General features: G+C 36.2%; 1 protein-coding gene across 1 annotated transcript in view; it reads left to right on the top strand.

Moving 5' to 3' along the window:
• Positions 1-19,900, top strand: part of AQR (aquarius intron-binding spliceosomal factor) — a 94,225-nt gene that overhangs the window by 16,995 nt on the left and 57,330 nt on the right. The window contains exons 5-13 of the mRNA XM_039247259.1: positions 1,293-1,413; positions 3,768-3,908; positions 5,598-5,666; positions 6,760-6,860; positions 10,376-10,452; positions 14,533-14,597; positions 15,978-16,094; positions 17,436-17,549; positions 19,105-19,208. Coding sequence (XP_039103190.1) covers positions 1,293-1,413; positions 3,768-3,908; positions 5,598-5,666; positions 6,760-6,860; positions 10,376-10,452; positions 14,533-14,597; positions 15,978-16,094; positions 17,436-17,549; positions 19,105-19,208 — 909 coding nt within the window. The remainder of the gene's footprint in view (positions 1-1,292; positions 1,414-3,767; positions 3,909-5,597; positions 5,667-6,759; positions 6,861-10,375; positions 10,453-14,532; positions 14,598-15,977; positions 16,095-17,435; positions 17,550-19,104; positions 19,209-19,900) is intronic.

Genomic DNA, 19,900 nt, shown 5'->3' with positions numbered 1-19,900 from the left:
CAATAAAAATTTCAGAAGAGATATCGAAAAGAGGAGCAGCAATTTAGAAGAGATGGTGGTTAAGAATTTTCTACAGTTGAGATAGTTGAGTCTTTTAGACTCAGGAAGTATAATAAATTCTAAATAGAGCAACTAAAGAGTGACAAAGCAGAATGAATATCTTATCATCTGCTGGAGGAAAAAAAAAATGTAAAGAAGGACACATAGATTGTAGATTTCTCAGACTCATTGCCAGAAGTTCTGAAGAGTATAATTCAGGAAAAAGGAATTTAAACTTGTATGAGAGGAATGAAATGGAACTTTGTGCATTTTATTTATGAAAGAGTACTCAAGTGTCTTACTTGGAACCTTTTGATCATTATTTCAGGTAAAATTCCACTTACTCAGTTTTCTGGATTCTTCTAAAAAACTAAATATTGCTAAAGATAGACCCATGGAAATACTGATGTGAGCATAAGAGGAAGTAGAAAAATTACAGTGCTATAGAGGAGTCTAAACACTTAACTCTGTGTGTATATGTTTGTGTGTGCATATGTATGCACACATGGATGTGAGTGATTGCTACATGCATGTGGAGTAATTTAAAATGGGATTAAAACACCGTGCTTTTTTTTTAAATTAGTCCTTGAGAGTATTTTAACCCCAGTACAGAAATCTATGTTTATAACTACCCTGAATGATTTAAAAAAAAAAAAAAAAAAAGACTAAGTTACATTTTAGAAATTAGAAATACTTAAATTTCTTCAGGAATATTTTCACCACAGTCTTAAAATAAGAATTTTGGTATTTTAAGAGGAAAATGCCAGTTACCTCAAAAACTGACTTATGTTGAATATATCTAGTAAATTAAATATTAAAATTAGCTTTTTTTTAAATTGTTAAATCTCTTTTTTATTTTCTGGAAGTCCATTGTTCCTCATAATGAGGTAGTACTATGGTCTTAGATACATTTATCTGCTGAAACTGCCTGTTCTATCATTTTGGTTTTTTAATTCATAAAGAGCCTTAGATAGGGAATATCCAGTGTTCTGATGGTGATAATTACATATGTTAGTAATCTTTGCTGTCTTCCTATCTTGAAAGTACAAACTCTTATTCTCCAAAGCTGCAGTTGCTATATATAAGTTTGTAGCAGTGACCTAGATTACAGGTAAATTTGTGAAGGCTTCTCAAGTTACGTAGTTTTTAAAAAGTTTTTAGAAAGTTGTAGATAATTATGCTTTTCCAGGAGAGTGACATATAGTGAGTGGTGATAACTAATGAAATATTCTGTGTTTTTTCACTCTTCACAGCCAGTATCTTGAAAATTACCTCTGGATGAATTATTCTCCAGAGGTGTCCAGCAAGGCCTATTTAATGTCAATCTGCTGTATGGTGAATGAGAAATTCAGAGAAAATGTCCCTGCATGGGAGGTAACAAATTTAAATTACTTCATAGCTTTCATACTATGCTCACTTTAAGCCATTAAAGAGTAGCAGAACTTTTTACTGATAATAAATAGCACTTTTATTTATTTATTTATTTATTTATTTATTTATTTTCTAAGTTTATTTTTTTAGAGAAAGAAAGAAAGCAAGTGGGGAAAGAGCAGAGACAGGAGAGAGAGAATTCCCAGAAGGGTCTGCACACTATCAGCGCGGAGCCCAACATGGGGCTCAAACTCATGAACCCTGAGATCATGACCTGAGCTGAAATCAGGAGTCGGACGCTTAACCGACTGAGCCACCCAGATGCCCCTAAATAATACTTTTAGAATAGAACTTCACCCAATAATAGAGTAATGTTGAGAAAAAAAATGGATATATGAAAAATGCTATTTTTTTTGTTTTAATACATTGTTCAAATTTACTATGAACTGAAAAAATATGAAAGTAAAATTATTTTTGTTTTGTGCTTGGTCCCAAGAATGGCATGGATTATAAAGATTTTTGCATCAGATTAACATGAAGTTTGTATTATTAGCACAAATAGTGCTCAAATAAGATATTTTTTAGTGTCCTTTTTCACAACAGGGAGTATATATTTGTAGTTTTACATAAAGTAGTGTTGCCAATATCAAGACAAATGTTGATATTGTAATTTCAGTTTTTTTCTTTATCGCTGATTTAGAATCTGCTCTCCCTTTTAGAAATTTCTAATAAACTGACATTTTTCCTTTGTGCTAGTATAATAAAGGCTTCCTCAGTAGAGGTCCAAAGTATAGGTTTTCTTTGGCTGCCATAAAATGGTCAGCTCATCAACTCTTTTAAATGAAAAAATGGCATGGGTAATTGTCATCTTTTTGTGGCAATGGTCTCTAAATTAAGAAAGTGTTAGATTCTTTAGGATAAAACCATAAACCCTTCTCTTGAACATTCATTAAATAAGTGCCATCTTTGGAGAGATGAGAGCCAAAGGTAAACTATGTGCTTTGTGTACTATTGAAAGATCTTGGAGATTTCTTGAATTTTATTCAAACTACTATAGGAAGGGAGAAGGAATATCTTCTGCCTTCTGAATAATGACCTGATCAGTTTGCATGTTAAAAATACCATTTTGGTGATTAGGGATTGAAAAAGAAAAATACAGATTAAGAGAAGAGGTTACACACATTTATTAGAAAGTAGAATTGACTGCATTTCATAATTGAATAATTAGTATTAGGGAAGGGTGTTATTTTCAGTAACTTTCCAAGCTTGGTTAACTGAGTATAATAGATGACCCTGCCATTTACCAAGATAAGTAATCATAGAGGGTTGAGAAATACTCTGGAGGGTACAAAATTGTTGAGTTTTGGACTTAATGAGTTTAAATTGCCTTTCCAATATCCAGATGAAATTGTCTAACAGGCAGGGGAATCTTGGCATCTAGAGTTAATGAGAATAATCTGGAGTGAAGATGTGTATATGGAATCATTAGCATGTGGTCTTTGAAGTCATGGGAAGAAGAAAACAAGAAAGGGGTTAGAACCCTAGAATAGTGTTGTGTACACAACAAGAGGAGAGGAACCCTCCTCAGCACATTGGAAAGAGTCTGTTGTACTTGAGAGTGATAACAGATTCAGGGTAGTGCTGGGGTGGAAGCTTGTAGAGAAATAAATGAAAACAGCTAGTGTGTACCACACATTTGGAGCACTTCTGTATGAAAGAAGAGAGTTGTGGAGGTAACTAGATGGGGATGTAGTTCAGAGAGAAGCTTGAATATATTTACCTTATTTACTTTTCTAAAATGTTATTTTCATGTTAAAAGTAAAGAGCTAATACAAAGCAGGAGAGGCTGTCTTTGAAAGTCGTCAGTGGGAAACTAGTTTTTGCTAAAGATGTTTCTTTTGCTTAAGTCAGAAGAATTAAAACATTTCAGACTCTAAGAAAACAAAGACAAAGCTAAATATGAACATAATTCATAAAAGAAAAAATAAAGGAATTAAAACCCTTATTTTAGGGGCAGCCAGGCTGACTCATGCAGTAGAGCATGCGACTCTTAATCTCAGAGTCATGAGTTCAAGCCCCACATTTGGCATAGAGATTCCTTTTAAAAACTGAAAAAATAAAAGTATTTAAAAAAAACATTATTTTATTAGCAGAAGTTTTCTGCAAGTCTTTCATGATCTTGCCAGAAACGTATATTTTACCTGCTACCATTAATTATAAGTAAGCAAATAATCTTTTTTTGTAATTATTTGGTTTTGTTTATAGACTCCTAAAGAATCTACCAATTTTTTTTAAGGGAGGAAAAAAGAGGACTCACAAGCGATTTCAAACTAAATTTTTATTCTTTCTGTTTTCAGACTTTTAAGAAGAAGCCAGATCACTTCCCTTTTTTTTTTAAGTGTATCTTGAAAGCAGCATTAGCTGAAACTGATGGTGAATTTTCACTCCATGAACAGACGGTCTTACTGCTTTTTCTTGATCATTGCTTCAATAGTTTGGTAATTTTACTTTATCTTTGGGGGGAACTTTCAGATTTTCTTGTTTTTTAAGTTGAACTCAAGGAATGAGATTACCTCTGTAGCCAACTCTTCATCCTGTGGTAGTGGGGAATATGGATAATGCCAAAAGCTTAATTTTAGCCAATTATTTTTTAGCCAATTTATTTTTCTCAACAAAAACTTTAGAAGATCCATTCACTTTTTAAAAGATTTGGATTGGATCTCCTCTTTTTGCTTAAGAAAAAAGATGATCGGAATTGAAATTCTACAGAGATAGAGCAGCAGAGAGTCTCATGAATATGAACTTTCCATAATGAGGTCTATACCATAAGGTGCACCCAAAACCTAGCCTTACTACGTTTTAGTCCTGCTTCATGCAAAGGCTGGCAGGTCAGAAGGAGAGTTCTAATTTGAGTTGACTCAATTAGGTACAGTTTTCATCCTTCTCAAGAATTAAATATTTACAGTAATTAATATTTAATTGTATTTCTCTTCTGTGGTTATCTGAAGCTCTATATACCTATTTATTTAAAAATAAGTACTACTGAGCTGATAGTGCATTAGACCCATGCACGAGAATGTATGGTGTTCTTTCTTTATCCTGAAAACTGAATGTTGATAGAGGGTAGTTATTGCTTGTTCTAGGTCCTGCCTCACATGAATCTTACAAAGGCATTAAAAAAAAATATTTATGCCCTCAGTGATGCCATTGTTACCTCTTTAACATTTATTAAACTAAACAATGTCAGTGTAAATATAGACATGATTCTTTATCAGAAATTAAACAAAAACAAGATTTAATTAGTATTAGTAGTTTGGTACTAGGTTTAATTAACTTAAAAACTAGTTTATTATTGAAATACCTTGTTTTTTTCAATATGCCATCGGTACTCATTATTTGTGGTAGTTAGGTCTATGAAGTAGTTGCCAGTACTGAATTACCTAAAATTGAAACATTGCACCTAGAGAAAATAAAGGGTTGGGTGCCTACAAGCCATTGTCACAACATTTTCATCATTCTATCAGTGCATAATCTTGTTTTATGTGTTTCTGTTTAATGACACCTTATGTAATGTATATTGTTATTTTATTGACATTGAACTCATGGCCAAAAACACTAACTTAAGTATGGATGAACCTTATGTAATACACTTATTTTCTGCATAAGACATATCGCAGCCTTCTTGCACATAGGAACACTAACCAACACTTCAACCCTGTGCTTTACAATAGCAAAATCACCAGCAAAACTGAAATGTGAGAAAAGGAGCACTGAACAGACACACAGGGAAAGATGCTTCTTTATATATGAGAGCTGAGACAAGAGCACAGGTCATTGCCTTGTTCACCCTCAGCTGAAAACCTCAAGCCTGTAGCCACTGCAAGTTGGGCAACTCCTCATTTTTTGCTGATCTTTGCTGACCTTTGAAAGCACTAGGAGTATTGAATTTGGGGTTACAAATAACATTTCTGTGAGTAGGTGAATTCACAAATACAAATCTGCAAATGTTGAAGATTGTATCATTTTAAAGAATCATTAAACTTCTTAATATTAAAATATCATTAATTTGAAAGTATTGGTGCCATGTTTTCACTCTAGGACTTAAAAAGGCAGTATGTTCCTTATGTAAAGATTTAACTTAAAATACTGATGTGTGTATAAATTTGTTTTCTTTCTGCCTTAAACAGGAAGTAGACTTGATACGGAGTCAAGTACAGCAGCTTATCTCCCTCCCAATGTGGATGGGCCTACAGCCTGTAAGTATCTAATTTCAGAAACTTAAGTGTATATGTGTTATAAGTGGAAAATGTGGTTTTAGACTATGTAACTTTAACATAGGTATAAAACAGTAGCCAAAAATCCCTTTTCCTGTTTAGAAAATGTATTTAATTTATTATACATTAACTTGTCATAGATGTAGTTTTTTCCTCAGTTTTAAAGTTTTTATGTATGTACCAGCTAGTAGATGATTTACCTAATGTCAGGATTGTAAGGTAAAATAAGATAATATCTATTGAGTTCATAAAGAAGGGGGATAAATTTAGCAATATATGGTGATTATTTCTATGTGTGCCTTTGGATGAGACTAAATATAGACTTGAATATTTTCTTAGATTAGAATGTACATATAGCTATAGGAGAAGCTCTGGATTATGTTTAATGTTAATGACTTTTTTTCATCAAATCCTTATTGGATAATATGTGCTGGTATCAAAACCCAATTAATTGATCTTGGGGGGAGTATGGTTATAACTGTCAAATTTTAGTATATTACTTTATTCAAAGTACCATCTCCTGCATATGGGTTTTTTGTGTAGAACCAGATATGCAAGCTCATTCAGAGTTACCGGCTGATGGTGATGGAAACAGGCATGTATAAGTAATTAGTGCTAAGCTAATTATTTAATGCTAACTTAACTGATAAGTGCCATTAGAAAGAATGTAGTCATGTGGACATTTTCTTTTCTGCTTGTGATGGCTATTTCTATGTCCATTGTTTTAGACTCCTTTTTCAAACTTTAGTGATTATACTAATAAGTGTTAGTGCTCATATTTTCAAACTTAAATCCTTTATTTTAGAAATAAGAAATTTAATTGATTATTGAGCTTAAGACCTTGATAAGAAAAGGCAGTTTGTCTTTTTTACATTAACAAGTATTAGAATTGAATAGTTATTTAAAATTAGAGTTACTAGTTTCTTAGCTTTCAGGTTTTGTAATGTTGCTTTTAGGCTTTATCCCATTGCTTTATATTGTATTACACATTAAAACACTAGCTGATAGTTGATCTAATTTTTATCCCTGTAAACTTTGAGGTTACTGTTGATTTAATATCACATCATTCTTTCAGGCACGATTGGAACTAGAATTAAAAAAGACCCCTAAGCTAAGAAAATTTTGGAACTTGATTAAAAAGAATGATGAAAAGATGGATCCAGAAGCAAGAGAACAGTATGTTGCCAAAATTTGTTCCATATTGGTTTATTATTTTGGTTGTAAATCTTAGGTGATGTTGATTGGTTCGTTGTTTCCTTTATATAGGGCTGAATTAAGTAAACAAGAAGTGCTTTTATTGTCATACGAATATTTTTCATGAAGATATAAAGGGGAAACCACAATGTCACCATGTTTTTCTTCTTTCTCTTCCCTCTGCCCCAGTATATCATAGATCATTGATCTTCTCCCTACCTCTTGACCATAGTTTGTCTGTCATGGATATTTTTCACTTTTCTCCACAATCTTCAGGCTATCAGTCCAACTTTTCTTTTGTTTTCTCACTCCCTTACTCTTTTTTTTTTTTTTAATATTTTTTTTTATTTCTAGGAGAGAGAGAGAGAGACAGCGTGAGCAGGGGAGGGTCAGAGAGAGAGAGGGAAACGCAGACTCTGAAACAGGCTCCAGGCTCTGAGCTGCCAGTCAGCACAGAGCCCGACGCGGGGCTCGAACCCACGAACCGCGAGATCATGACCTAAGCGAAAGTCGGACGCTTAACCGACTAAGCCACCCAGGCGCCCCTCTCACTCCCTTACTCTTAACAATGAATTTTATACACTCTAGCCATCATTCATTCATTCATTCATTCAACAAATAGTGAATGCTTATCATTTTGCCAGGTATAGGGGACATAGTAGAAAACAAAATGGAAGTAGTTCCTGTTCTGTGGAGCTTACATTCTAGTTGGGGGAAGATAGCAGCAAAAAAAGATCAATTATATAGTATATACATGCTAAGGAGAAAAGTAGGTCAAGTATAAGGATTAAAGAAGCAGGTGAGGATTATGGTTTGTTTTCATAGCTATTATGAGGTGGGTAAGTCTGGTAGCAAACAGGGAAAGGGTCCTCATATACCCTTAAGAGGTTTTTTCCTATCTCTCTTTCTCTCTGCAAGGGTAACTTGGTGATTGTGGTGGCAACACTTCTTGTTCTGACTCCATCATTTATTGCTCTTTCCCACTTACTCCTTTTTCTCTGCTTACGTATATATTCTGAAGACTCCCTTCCTTTGGACCTATGATAACTTTCTGGTTCTGTCTTATTTTTTCTAACATTTTAGAGAGTACTCTATACTTGTGTAGCCAGTAGTTAAAGCCATGAGTATGGATGAGATTACCTAGTGAGATCTGTAAACTATGAGAAGAGGGTTGAGGACAAAAAGAAGTGAAACCTGGAGTTGTACTAGTGGTTACTGAAAATGGGAGGAACTGAGAAAAACTACATGTCAGAAAAATGGGTTTGGTGCACGGGAGTGAGAGCTACAAGGACAAGATATTCCTTCTTTAATTTCCCACTCTAGTATCATTACTCATGGTGTCTTCCCACCCAGCAGCCTCTTTAGATTAATCACATGCATCCACCTTACTTGACTACTCTTTTTTCTTAAACCTGCTCTTCCTGTTACCTCAGTATGACTTAATCATAAATCTCTCTGGCCCTGTCTTTGAATAATTCTTTGCTGTATACAGTTGACCCTTGGACAGGGTGGGAATTAGGGGCACCGGCTACCCCCTCATATAGTCAAAAGTCCACATGTAACTTGTGACTTCCCCAAAACCTCACTGCTAATAGTCCTCTGTCGACCAGAAGCCTTACCGATAAGTCAGTGAACACGTATTTTGTATATTTTTTATATCATATACTGTACTTTTACAATAAAATAAGCTTAGAGAATAGAAAATGTTATTAAGAAAACCGTAAGGAAGAGAAGATATATTTCCAGTATAGTGCTGTAAGTATTTATTGAAAAAATCTGCATGTGAGTGGACCTATACATTTCAAACCCGGGATGTTCAGGGGTCAGCTGTACTTGTATTTGCCATGAACTCTAGTTTGGCTTAAGTAATATTCATTGTTTTTCCTCCTAAACTTACCATTCTGGTAAGTTTCTTTTAATTCTGTCAGAAATTGGGCTTGGAATACTCTAGTCCTTTGACAACAGTTTATATCCAGTCAGCCAGTCCTATGGATCTTGTGTCCTTCCTCTCTCGTCTCTTCACACTGCTGTCATCGTAATTCAAGCCCCAGGTCCCCGTGACCGAAACACCACAGTGAATTCCTTTCTGATGTCTCTTCCAGCTTTCCCACAACAGTGAGCCTAACTAGCTATCTTCATAGAAAATTTTGTGTTCTTTGCCATATTCACAAGCTTTTCCTATTTAAAGCTTTAAAATAGTTTCCTTCTTCCCAGAGGGAGAAGCTCTAAACTCCTTGCAGTGGCATTCAGAAACCCCCAGCTGTTCTTCTGTGACTCCCCCAAATCCCTGGACCAGTGGATTCATTGTTTCTTAAACATTCCTTCCCTAAGTACCCTTTCCCCTCCACTCCACTTTATTGAAGGCAAACCTTCCAAGCACTTCCAGACCAACTACTTCAAGCCACTGTGGCTTCTTCTTTTGAACTTGAAAACCACACTGTGTGTGTTTTATTGGAAACGCAAGCTGTTTGTGTAATAATTAAAATAAGTTTAGTTGTTGAGGGGCACTTGGGTGACTAGTCAGTTAAGCATCCAACATCAGCTCAGGTCATTATCTTGTGGGTTTTAGCCCCACATTGGGCACTGTGCTGACAGCTTGGAGCCCGGAGCCTACTTCAGATTCTGTGTCTCCCTCTCTCTCTCTGCCTCTCCTTTGCTGTGCTCTGCTGCTCTCTGTCTCTCAAAAGTAAACATAAAAATTTTTTTTTTTTTTTAATTTATGTGTAGTTGTTGAAAGAATAGGTTCTTCGGTTGTAACCTATTGGAACAGTAGTACCTGTTTAATGGGACTGTTGCCAGCATTTAATGAGATATTCGGATGAAGCACCTGACACAGTAAATGCTCATTTAATGTCAGCCAGTTTTAGTAATTCCATGCTGGTTTGTGTTACTGGTTATCCTTATGTTATATGACTTGTCGTTTCCAGTCCTGTAGTCATTCCCCTCCTTTGCATTTCCAGCAGGACTAGCATAATCATTTGCAACTGTCCACTACCTGATGATTGTTGATTGATTGATTGGTATACAGTGCATCTTAAATTAGTAATGAGTAGAAAATTGTTTTTTAAACCAGCATTTAATTTTTAGACATTTTAATCCTCTATTATATGTAATAACCTCAAACATACTGAATTATTAAATTGCTTGTTTCATTTTAACTACATATGTAGACATTAAGTTTTGAATGTTATGAGCAGACTGTAAATGAAATTTTGAAAACTTGCAAGTTCTGACCTTTAAATCACAAGTGAAAACCTTCACGGAAAGAGAATGAGTGTTTTCTTTGCTGGCTCATTAGGCCAGTGATGAGGCTCTTTTCTTCATGTAGTCGTGTATGTACGTACAAAGAAGCAACTCTGTGTTCAAATTATGATCCCAGTTTCAGAGAGAAGTGGAACATTTGAGTAACGTAAGAAGACTTGTTCAACATTTAAATTTTACTTTTGAAAAAATTATTTTTCAAAAATAATGTGTTCAACGTTGTTCTCTGATTTTAGAGCCTACCAAGAAAGAAGATTCCTTTCACGACTCATCCAGAAGTTTATCTCTGTGCTGAAATCAGTGCCACTTTCTGGTAACTATCTTCCTTCTCTCAGCTCATTCGTGAAGTTATGATTTAGATACCCCTATAGTATTTACTAGCCTCTAATCCTAAAACTGCTCCTAGAATAGTTTTAAATCATAATGATAATGTACTTGCCATCCCCTTTTCATATATATGACCAGGCTGAGTCTTACGACTGCTTTAAAAATGCACATGTTTTGGGGTACCTGGGTAAGCTCTGTCGGTTGAGTGTCCAATGCTTGATTTCGGCTCGGGTTGTGATCTGGGATTGAGCCCTGTGTTGGGCACTGTGCTGAGTGTAGAGCCTGCTTAAGATTCTCTTCCTCTCCCTCTACCTCTCTCCCCCCCGTACCCCTCTTTTTTATATATATTTTAAAGCTACCTGCATTGTTATTGAAATATTCATTTATTTAGCAAATATTTTTTGAGTTTGCTTGCAAGACCAAGATCCTAAACAAGGTGCTGGGATACAGTAGTGAACAAGTCAGTCACAGGCCCCCATGGCATGTAGCCTATGGTGCTGAATAGTGTTTTTAGACAGCATCAAATACTGTTTGGACGTGAGACAGTTATTTTTGAGATACAAGCAATAAGACAAAATGGGAAAGATTCTCCCTCCAACATGGCCCCATTTATTGATGAAGCAAATACAAGTATATGCTATGCAGACTATATACTTAAAAATATGCCATGATTATACTATATTTCTGTGTGCCTCTGTGTGTGAGAGAGGCGGAGAGAGAGAGCGATGCCTTTATACCAAAAGGGGCTAATTACATTATGTTGGGTTTGCAAGATCTACATAGAATATTTTATACACTTAATAAAGGTGCTATGCTATGTAAGATATGTCATTGGTTAATAATATTTTATTTCCTAAGTGGGGTATAATCTAAGAACAGTTCCGTAGATGTGCCATAATTATATTTTTGCATCAGAGATTGTAGCTTTGTTTACACTAAAGTACAACAGATGCTCATAAATGCCAACCTTCCAAGTAATATTTTACAACTGAAAATATGCCTATAATTTAGTGAGGAATAGATACTAATGCTTTATACATGAGCTATACCTGATTTGAGGCATAATGTTACTCCCAGCATCAGTGTAGAGAAAAAATTGTCATGTGCTGATAATCTAAGTCACTTAATGTTAGTATTTTTATTTTTGTTTATTTTATATATATATTTCATTTTTTTTTTAATGTTAAAGAGAGTGAGCACAAGTAGGATAGAGAGAAGGAGACACAGAATCTGAAGCAGGCTCCAGGATCTGAGCTGTCAGCACAGAGCCAGATGTGGGGCTTGAACTCATGAACTGTGAGATCATGACCTGAGCCAAAGTCAGACGCTCAACTGACAAGCCACCCAGGCACCCCTATTTTGTATATTTTTTAAGTTTATGTATTTATTTTGGGAGAGAGAGAGCATGTAAAGGAAGGGGCAGAGAGAGTGAGGGAGAGAATCCCAAGCAGGCTCCACACTCAGTGCAGAGCCTGATGCAGGGCTTGGATGCACAACCATGATAATATGACCTGAGCCAAAATCAAGAGTCAGACACTCAACCAGCTGAGCCACCGAGCGCCCCTTAATATTAGTGTTTTTAAATGTTTCAGTTAAGTGACTAAAATTGGGAAAGAAGAGTTAGATTTTGTTTTCTTGGTATAAATAGTAGTAATGAGTGTTTAGAATTATTAATGTCTATAACAATTAGGGTTATAAAAATTGATGTCACTGTGGAATGTTAATCTTGAGTCACCTAGCAGGTTTGAAAATAACAGTAACAACATAGGACCTGCCATAATTTTAACAATCTATAAACCGCCACCTGTTGCCATTGTGTATATATTGCCAGAAAACAAAATTTTGTAGATTGACCTTGAGCTTTAATCAAAGTTTGTTAACCCTTTGGCAGAGGAACCACCAAGATGATGAAAGTCATGTGCCAGCTCAGAGAGGGTAAAGATGGACAGATATATTCCTTTTACAGGGTCATGAAAAACAACATGCCCCTATCAGTTGTTACAAAAGAAAGCTGTGTAGGTTGATCTGAGTTGTCAGGACTGCTGTCAGAAGACAGGGGAAAAACCCCACAGTGCACATATAAGAAGCAAATAATAAGGATATTTTGGTGTGTGAAATTGGAGTGATAAGTTTTCAGCTCTGATCAATGTGCCCAGTAGGGCCAACTGATATAAAAACATGCAGCTTTATTCACCAGAGCTCAGAACTTGAGCGGCAGACATCGTGTTCTAATTCTAGTTTTAAATAGGCCACTGCCATTAATTTTTTTCAAACTGTAAATAAAACTACAGAAACAGAGTTTGCTCACTTTTTAAATTTTGAACAAAAATATTTTTCTTTGACAGTAACAAGAATAAAATATAGAAGACTGTTTTGAATGGGTTTAATTTAAAAGTTGGTTCTTTAAATCTTTTAGTTTCCACAGCTGTATGACTAGACTATGTCTCAAAAAATCTGGATTCCAGTTCTAACCAGCCATTATTTTTTTCTACACTTTTTTCAAGTCATTTTCTCTGCTTTTTTCCAGCTATGAAATTTTATGGTTATGTTATTTCAGGATCTGGATTTAGGGCATGTGTTAACTAGGAAGGTTCTACTCAGTATTTCCATATATTGGTCATGAAAGTACCTACATTTCTTTTTTTTTTTTTTTAATTTGTTTTTAACATTTATTCATTTTTGAGAGACAGAGTGTGAGCAGGGGAGGAGCAGAGAAAGAGGGAGACACAGAATCAGAAGCAGGCTCCAGGCTCTGAGCTGTCAGCACAGAGCCCGATGTGGGGCTTGAACTCACGGACCGTGAGATCATGACCTATGCCAAAGTCGGATGCCCAACTGACTGACTGAGCCACCCAGGCACCCCTCTTTTTTTTTTTTTTTAAGACTTTTTTTTTTAATGTTTATTTTTGAGAGATAGAGAGGGAGACATAGAATCCGAAGCAGGCTCCAGGCTCTGAGCTGTCAGCACAGAGCCTGATGCGAGACTTGAACTCACAAACTATGAGATCATGACCTGAGCTGAAGTCGGACACTTAACCGACTGAGCTACCCACATGCCCTGAAAGTACCTACATCTCTTTCCTCATCTTCTGTTTTCCTATACACTACCAATAAACTAAATACGTGCATTTATTTAAGCATCTGTGGGTCTAGCACTGAGTTAGTCACTGCTGGGAATCCTTAGACTAAGCAGCAGTAGGGACCCTGGAATTACCTCCTTTTTAACTGACACAATCTTGGCTAGATGGTTTAGCTGGTAAAATGGTAGACTATTTCCTGGCATTAGAAGGAAAACCCAAAATTTGTACTCTAAAAGTTTGTCATGTTACAAAGTTATAATTCTGTGAAAACAAAAGTGTTTTTAAAAATAGTACATTAATATTTATAAACAGCATAAGATAGTGATTTAAAATTGTTTTAGTGTTCTGTAATTGGCATTTTAATGTCAAAAGTAGTACATATACAATGGAAAATAACTCATAAAAACTGTTGCTTTAATTAGTTTGGCATGTACCTTTCCCTTCCATTTTCTTTGCATTCTCAAGATATCTTTCTGTGTATACATGTACACAGATAATTATGTGTTGCTGTGTATTGGAATTTCTAGAAGTTTAGTATGTGAGGACAAGAAGGAAAGTGGGTCAAGAACTGATATAAAACTGCTTTTTTAGGTTTTGTCCTATTTTGTTTTAAACCCCCTTTTTAGTATATCACCAGGTTTCTTCAAATCTAGTAATTTAGCACAGGTCCTTTTTTGTGACTCTTATTCTTACAGACATTAGTAGATCTAAGCACTTTAAAAATATTTTTGCAAATCTGATTTTTTTAAATGTATTTCTGACCCAAGATAGGTTTTTCATTTTCTTATAATTGGGGAGCTAAGTAATAAAGATAAAGCCTTCCTTTTTTGAAACATGGGTGAGGTCCTTACTCAGTGTCATGGTCTGGTCCTGATGAGTAAGATAAATGACAGTTTCAGGAGCCAAATAACTGCCAGTGTTAAGACAGAGTGCATAGAATGGCCTAAGTAAGAAAATTTTTAACATGTTCTCTCTATTATATCTAGAACCTGTCACTATGGACAAAGTTCATTACTGTGAGAGATTCATTGAACTTATGATTGATCTGGAGGTAAGAAATTTGCAGTGATTTTCCTATTATATCATCATTACGAGGGATAAGTTTGAGGATATAACTATGAAATATATGAAATATTTCCTCATTACCTCAAACTTGCCTTAGTTTCTGCTTGTTTCTGTGTGTAACAGAGAGAGGAAAGTAAAATGCAGTTGTCCCTTGAAGTTTTCTTTTTTTTTTTTTTTTTTTTAAATGTTTTATTTATTTCTAGGAGAGAGAGAGAGACAGCGTGAACAGGGGAGGGTCAGAGAGAGAGGGAGTCACAGACTGAAACAGGCTCCAGGCTCTGAGCTGGCAGTCATCACAGAGCCCGACGCGGGGCTCGAACCCACGAACCGCGAGATCATGACCTAAGCGAAAGTCGGACGCTTAACCGACTAAGCCACCCAGGCACCCCTGTCCCTTGAAGTTTTCAAATAACTGTCAGATGGCTGTTATTTGTAGAAAAATGTAGTATAGTTATTAAACGTGGATCCAGCAGTGGCAGTTTATTTTCTCATGTTTTAATACCCCATCATGGAGTTTTTAATAGTGGCTGAAGTCATGGATTTATGGCCATCTCTTTAATAATCTCACGTTTCTAAATGTGCCTAATATTGTTGATGAAAAAAGATAGAGCTGCTATTGTCAGTTTTTTAAATTAAGATCCTTAAGGAAGATTTCATAATACTAGGTGCAAGATTTTGACAGAGAGGTCAGATGCAGAGTTGGTGTAATTCAGATTGAATTCATTTCCTTTCCTTTCCCTCTTTACTGCAGGAAATTGAAAGAAAATCCTTTGTGTTCATTTCTTATCTGAAGAGAGAAGGTAGTTTTTTGACATAAGGACTAGAGTATTGGACTAGCAGCCATTCATGAGATCTTCATTCAGATTCTGGTTCTACCGGTACCTAATTCATAACCTTTGAGCATCTCAATAACCTCACCTACAAAATGAGGATATTTGATTAGATGAGTGGTTTTCAGGCTGATTATCGCAGTGTCTCGGCATGGTCTTGCTGACTGTCATTGGGACGATGTGGGAAGAGGAAATGGAAAAAGAAGCCTCCACATAGGGCTCCCCAGTCCCTTTTCTCTCCGAGTAACACCACTTTTAAATCTATACTCAATATATATTGGAATTGCATACAACATTTTGTTTGAAAACGACCGGCTTTCTTGTCTGTGAAATTTCTTCCAGTACCAGATTTTATTTAAACATTGCTACTGAGCCTGTTTACAGCATGGACCAGACCCTTTGCTTTGTGCGCAGTGTCTTTTGGAGACTAGAGGGTACTTCGTATGCGATCTGACACTTCTGAATGAAGTATCAGTAGAGATTACCTCTAGCTGCAGAGGACATGCAGACTAACTGCCGTGGTGTTTGCTTTTTAGGCCCTACTCCCCACAAGGCGCTGGTTTAATACCATCCTGGATGACTCCCACCTTTTGGTTCACTGTTACCTTTCCAATCTTGTTCATAGGGAAGAGGATGGCCATCTTTTTTCCCAGGTGAGCATTGATGTATCTGAACACACTGTTTTCATTTCTAAATTGGTCCTTTTTCTGCCATGCAATTAAGAGTACCAGTGGATGACATAAAGGAAATTTTACTAAATATTGAATTGAATAATGTAAATTCCCAATTAGTCAATTTAAAGTGAAATCAAATCTTAATATAGAAAATAAACGAATTAAGAGATTTGATTAATCATATGTGATTTTATTATTGGAGTAAATGATGATTTTGGCAGTGCAGTCCCACATATTCATGTATTATGTTAGTAACCACGGTGGAATACAGTAGATGATGAGCATTAATTTCAAGAGAACTATGTTCTCCTCTCATGGCTGTCTTTCCATGAGACGATGCTGACCAAAACCATTGAAAGCATGGAGGTGCACTTCATTGAAAGCATGGAGGTGCACTTCATTTGCTACCTTGAGTAGAGGAAGTATTAATGTTTCACATTTCCTGTTTCACATCTCTTCTTCAGGAAGAAGTCCCTACCAAACTTCTAATACTTGCCTTTCAATGAGACCATAGTTGGAGATAAAATTTCTGTGTGTTAATCTTTAAGAATTCTTTTATCTTGTGACTATATTTTTTTCTTTCTCTTACTAAATATCTAGTGATTTGCCACATACATTAAAACATACTAAAATTCTAGTATCTGTTCTGCCACAGATTAGAATCAATAATGATGAAGTTTTGGGGTAAATGTAGCCAGTAGACTGTGTCTCTGATGCCATTGCTACAGGAGGAAAGCAGGCCTTCATTATAGCAGCAGGAACTAAGCCAAAAAAAAGGCTCAATGGCTATGGAGACTGGTGAGAGGAATAAATAGCTTAGCTTTCCTCACCTGGCTGGTTTTCCCTAGTAGAAGCAGCACACAGGAAGGGATATCTCCAATTATGAATTCCAAAACCCTCATTCAGAAAATTCTGTGTTAAGTGGCCTAAGTAAAGGACCTAAGGAGTTCCCTCTAGTGGTCTAGTTCTATAAATTGGCAGTGGTGTACTTTGTTTTTTTCCATTAAAGTGTTTGGCTTCCTTTGATTAAATCCTTAATGTCCGTTCAGTACTGGGATTGCAGATTTAAGCTTCTCTCTGTAGAAGTAGACCATGTGTATGAAATAGACTCTAACAGTTTGTTCACAAGAAACATACTTTGTTCTCACACAAATAAAACATGTTTGGATAGGTTCTGAAGTGTCTTGTTTACATTCCAGAGTTTTCCAGCACTCCAGAGAAGGTATACAGACTTGCTTGATCTTTGTAAAAAGTAGTTTTTGTTCATGGTTTCTCATTCTTATATCTACACGGTTTATTAATGTAAATGTACCCTTTCAGCTTTTGGACATGCTCAAGTTCTATACTGGTTTTGAGATTAACGACCAGACGGGGAACGCTCTGACAGAGAATGAGATGACCACAATTCACTATGACAGAATCACTTCTCTCCAGGTGACTGAAATGCAGCATAGCCTGTGCTTCCGCTCCATCAAGTAGGCTCATAAATAATGTAGTTTCATGTAGTACAGGTAGAAAAGATTACTAATTTAATAGTGTTTTCATCTTGAACTTTTAAAATATTACTAATTCTAAGGAATTCATGGGAAAAATTAGGTTTTCTTCATGGTCCTCAATCTTGAGAATCAAGATACTGATATTTGACATTCAGCAATGTTCTTTTAATTACTGGGCCAATTTGGTACCTATACTTACCAGTTTTATTTGTGAAAAAGTATTCCAATGTATCAACAAAGTATATGTGAGCATTTTATAAATTTTAAAGGTAAACGCATATAATGAGACTGAAATTTGCCAGTACAGCTCAGCTGTGTCCAACAACACCTTTGTTTTCTGTTCTTGATCTCCTCTTGCTCTTCTTTCTGGTGGCAGAAAGAAGCTTTTATTTGTCACTTTGAAGAAATTCAGTCCTTTTTGTTTCAGAGTCTTTTTGGGGAAAGAGTCAAACTTAAGTTCAAACTGTCTTTCATAATCAATTCCATTGTCTCTCAGGGACTCTCTGCTCTCCCTCTTCTTTTCCCGAATGGCATCTGGATATGTGGGTGCACTGAGATAGCCTCATTATTTTGGAAGAAGAGTGACCTGCACAGTGCCCCAGCTTACATGTCTTTTCTTGCTTTTCTCAGAGCGTTGGTATTTCTTTCCTTCTGCTTCTGCCCCTGAAGTACCACAGCTTGTGTGGCTTGTGGTCTACTCTTTGGCACAGGGAAGACATGATGATTCCTGAGAAGCTTGGCTATCTCCTTTCTGACCAGGCCACACCCTTGCTCTTGGTGATGCTAGGGTCCTTCTGAGAGCTGACTCCCATTCATTTCCCAGCTTCAGAATGTTACTCTCAGGCTTGGGTTACAAGGTCATTTCGCCACCGCCTGTAGTAATCCTATGGCATGCTCACCAGTAACTTTGGCAGCTTTTTGTGTCATCCACCATGGGGCACATGGAAACTCCCAGATCTTCTTTGTGCCACATGGGCATTCAGAAACCCCAGGGATGTTACATACACTCTTAACCCGGTCACTAGTGCTGCTATTTCTGTTTTCTTGCCGCTTACCTAATGTCGGCTGGGGGTGTTACCCTGCGAGGTACTTTCTTTCCAGAGTTCCAAAGTAAAACAAAGTGCACACTGTGCTTTTGGCCTCTCCCTCAAACTATCTCTTCAGGTGTTTTATTTTCCTCCCTTCCTGTCAGTGAAGCTAGCTTTATTGGCTGTTTTGATGTATATTCAAAATACAACTTAGAAATAAAAAATTGAACATTGACTCTGTTTTCGCTTTCCTGCTAGAATAATTCTGTTTTTTCCTCATTGTATTGAAGGCTTCTGACTAAATAAAGCAGAGATCACATAGGAGAAGCATATAAGAAAAAGAAGTGCATTAATATTTTTAAAATATTATTTTTATTACATAGTATATAAATTGTAGTTGATTGTACTAATACACAGATATTAGTTATTAAGTTTTGTTTTTGTGTTTGTTTTTCCTGTTTCTAGAGAGCTGCCTTTGCACATTTCCCTGAACTCTATGATTTTGCGCTCTCAAATGTGGCAGAAGTAGATACTCGGGGATCTTTGGTCAAGTTTTTTGGACCTCTTAGGTAAGTCAACCTGGAAGGAAAACTGAACTTTAATTTTCTCTTTGCTTTTGATTATTTTGCCCTACCGTCAGGAATGTGACGTGTCACACTGCTTTGTTGACAACTAAAGCTAATGCTTCCCTCCAGCAGTTGGTACCTTTAGTCACTTCTTTATAATTATTGATCATCTATTTGGGGGGCACAATTTATTTTATTTATTTTTTAAAATGTTTTTTATTTTTATGTTTCAGAGAGAGAACACGAGCAGGGCAGGGGCAGAGAGAGGGAAGCACAGAGTCCGAAGCAGGCTCCAGCCGCACTATCAGCACAGAGCCTGACACGGGGCTTGAACTCACAAGCCGTGAAATCATGACCTGAGCCGAAGTCAGACACTTAACTGATTGAGCCACCCAGGCGCCCCAAAATTTATACTTTTCATAACTTCAACATTTTTCATAGGCCATAAAGTTTTCTTAGAGTAGAACGTAAAACTGGTGTCCCATCAGTCCTACAATATTAATGTTCATATGTGATATCAGAGGTATGAGTCAGAAACATTTTTGTGTTTAAAATTTGTGAAGTAAGTAACATTCTTTGGCACTTAGCTAATACACTTTTTTGAAAACAGCAGTACATTTGTACTACGTTGTAGGCACTCTGCTCAGTGTGAAAATAATCCTCAAGACATTCATTTGTGTGACGAATAGATACCA

The sequence above is a fragment of the Hyaena hyaena genome, unplaced genomic scaffold (assembly GCF_003009895.1).
Source record: "Hyaena hyaena isolate Hyena2069 unplaced genomic scaffold, ASM300989v1 scaffold_292, whole genome shotgun sequence".
NCBI classification, from domain to species: Eukaryota; Metazoa; Chordata; class Mammalia; order Carnivora; family Hyaenidae; genus Hyaena; species Hyaena hyaena.
Note: the sequence above shows the minus strand (reverse complement) of the source record. Positions and strands in the feature narration are given on the sequence as shown.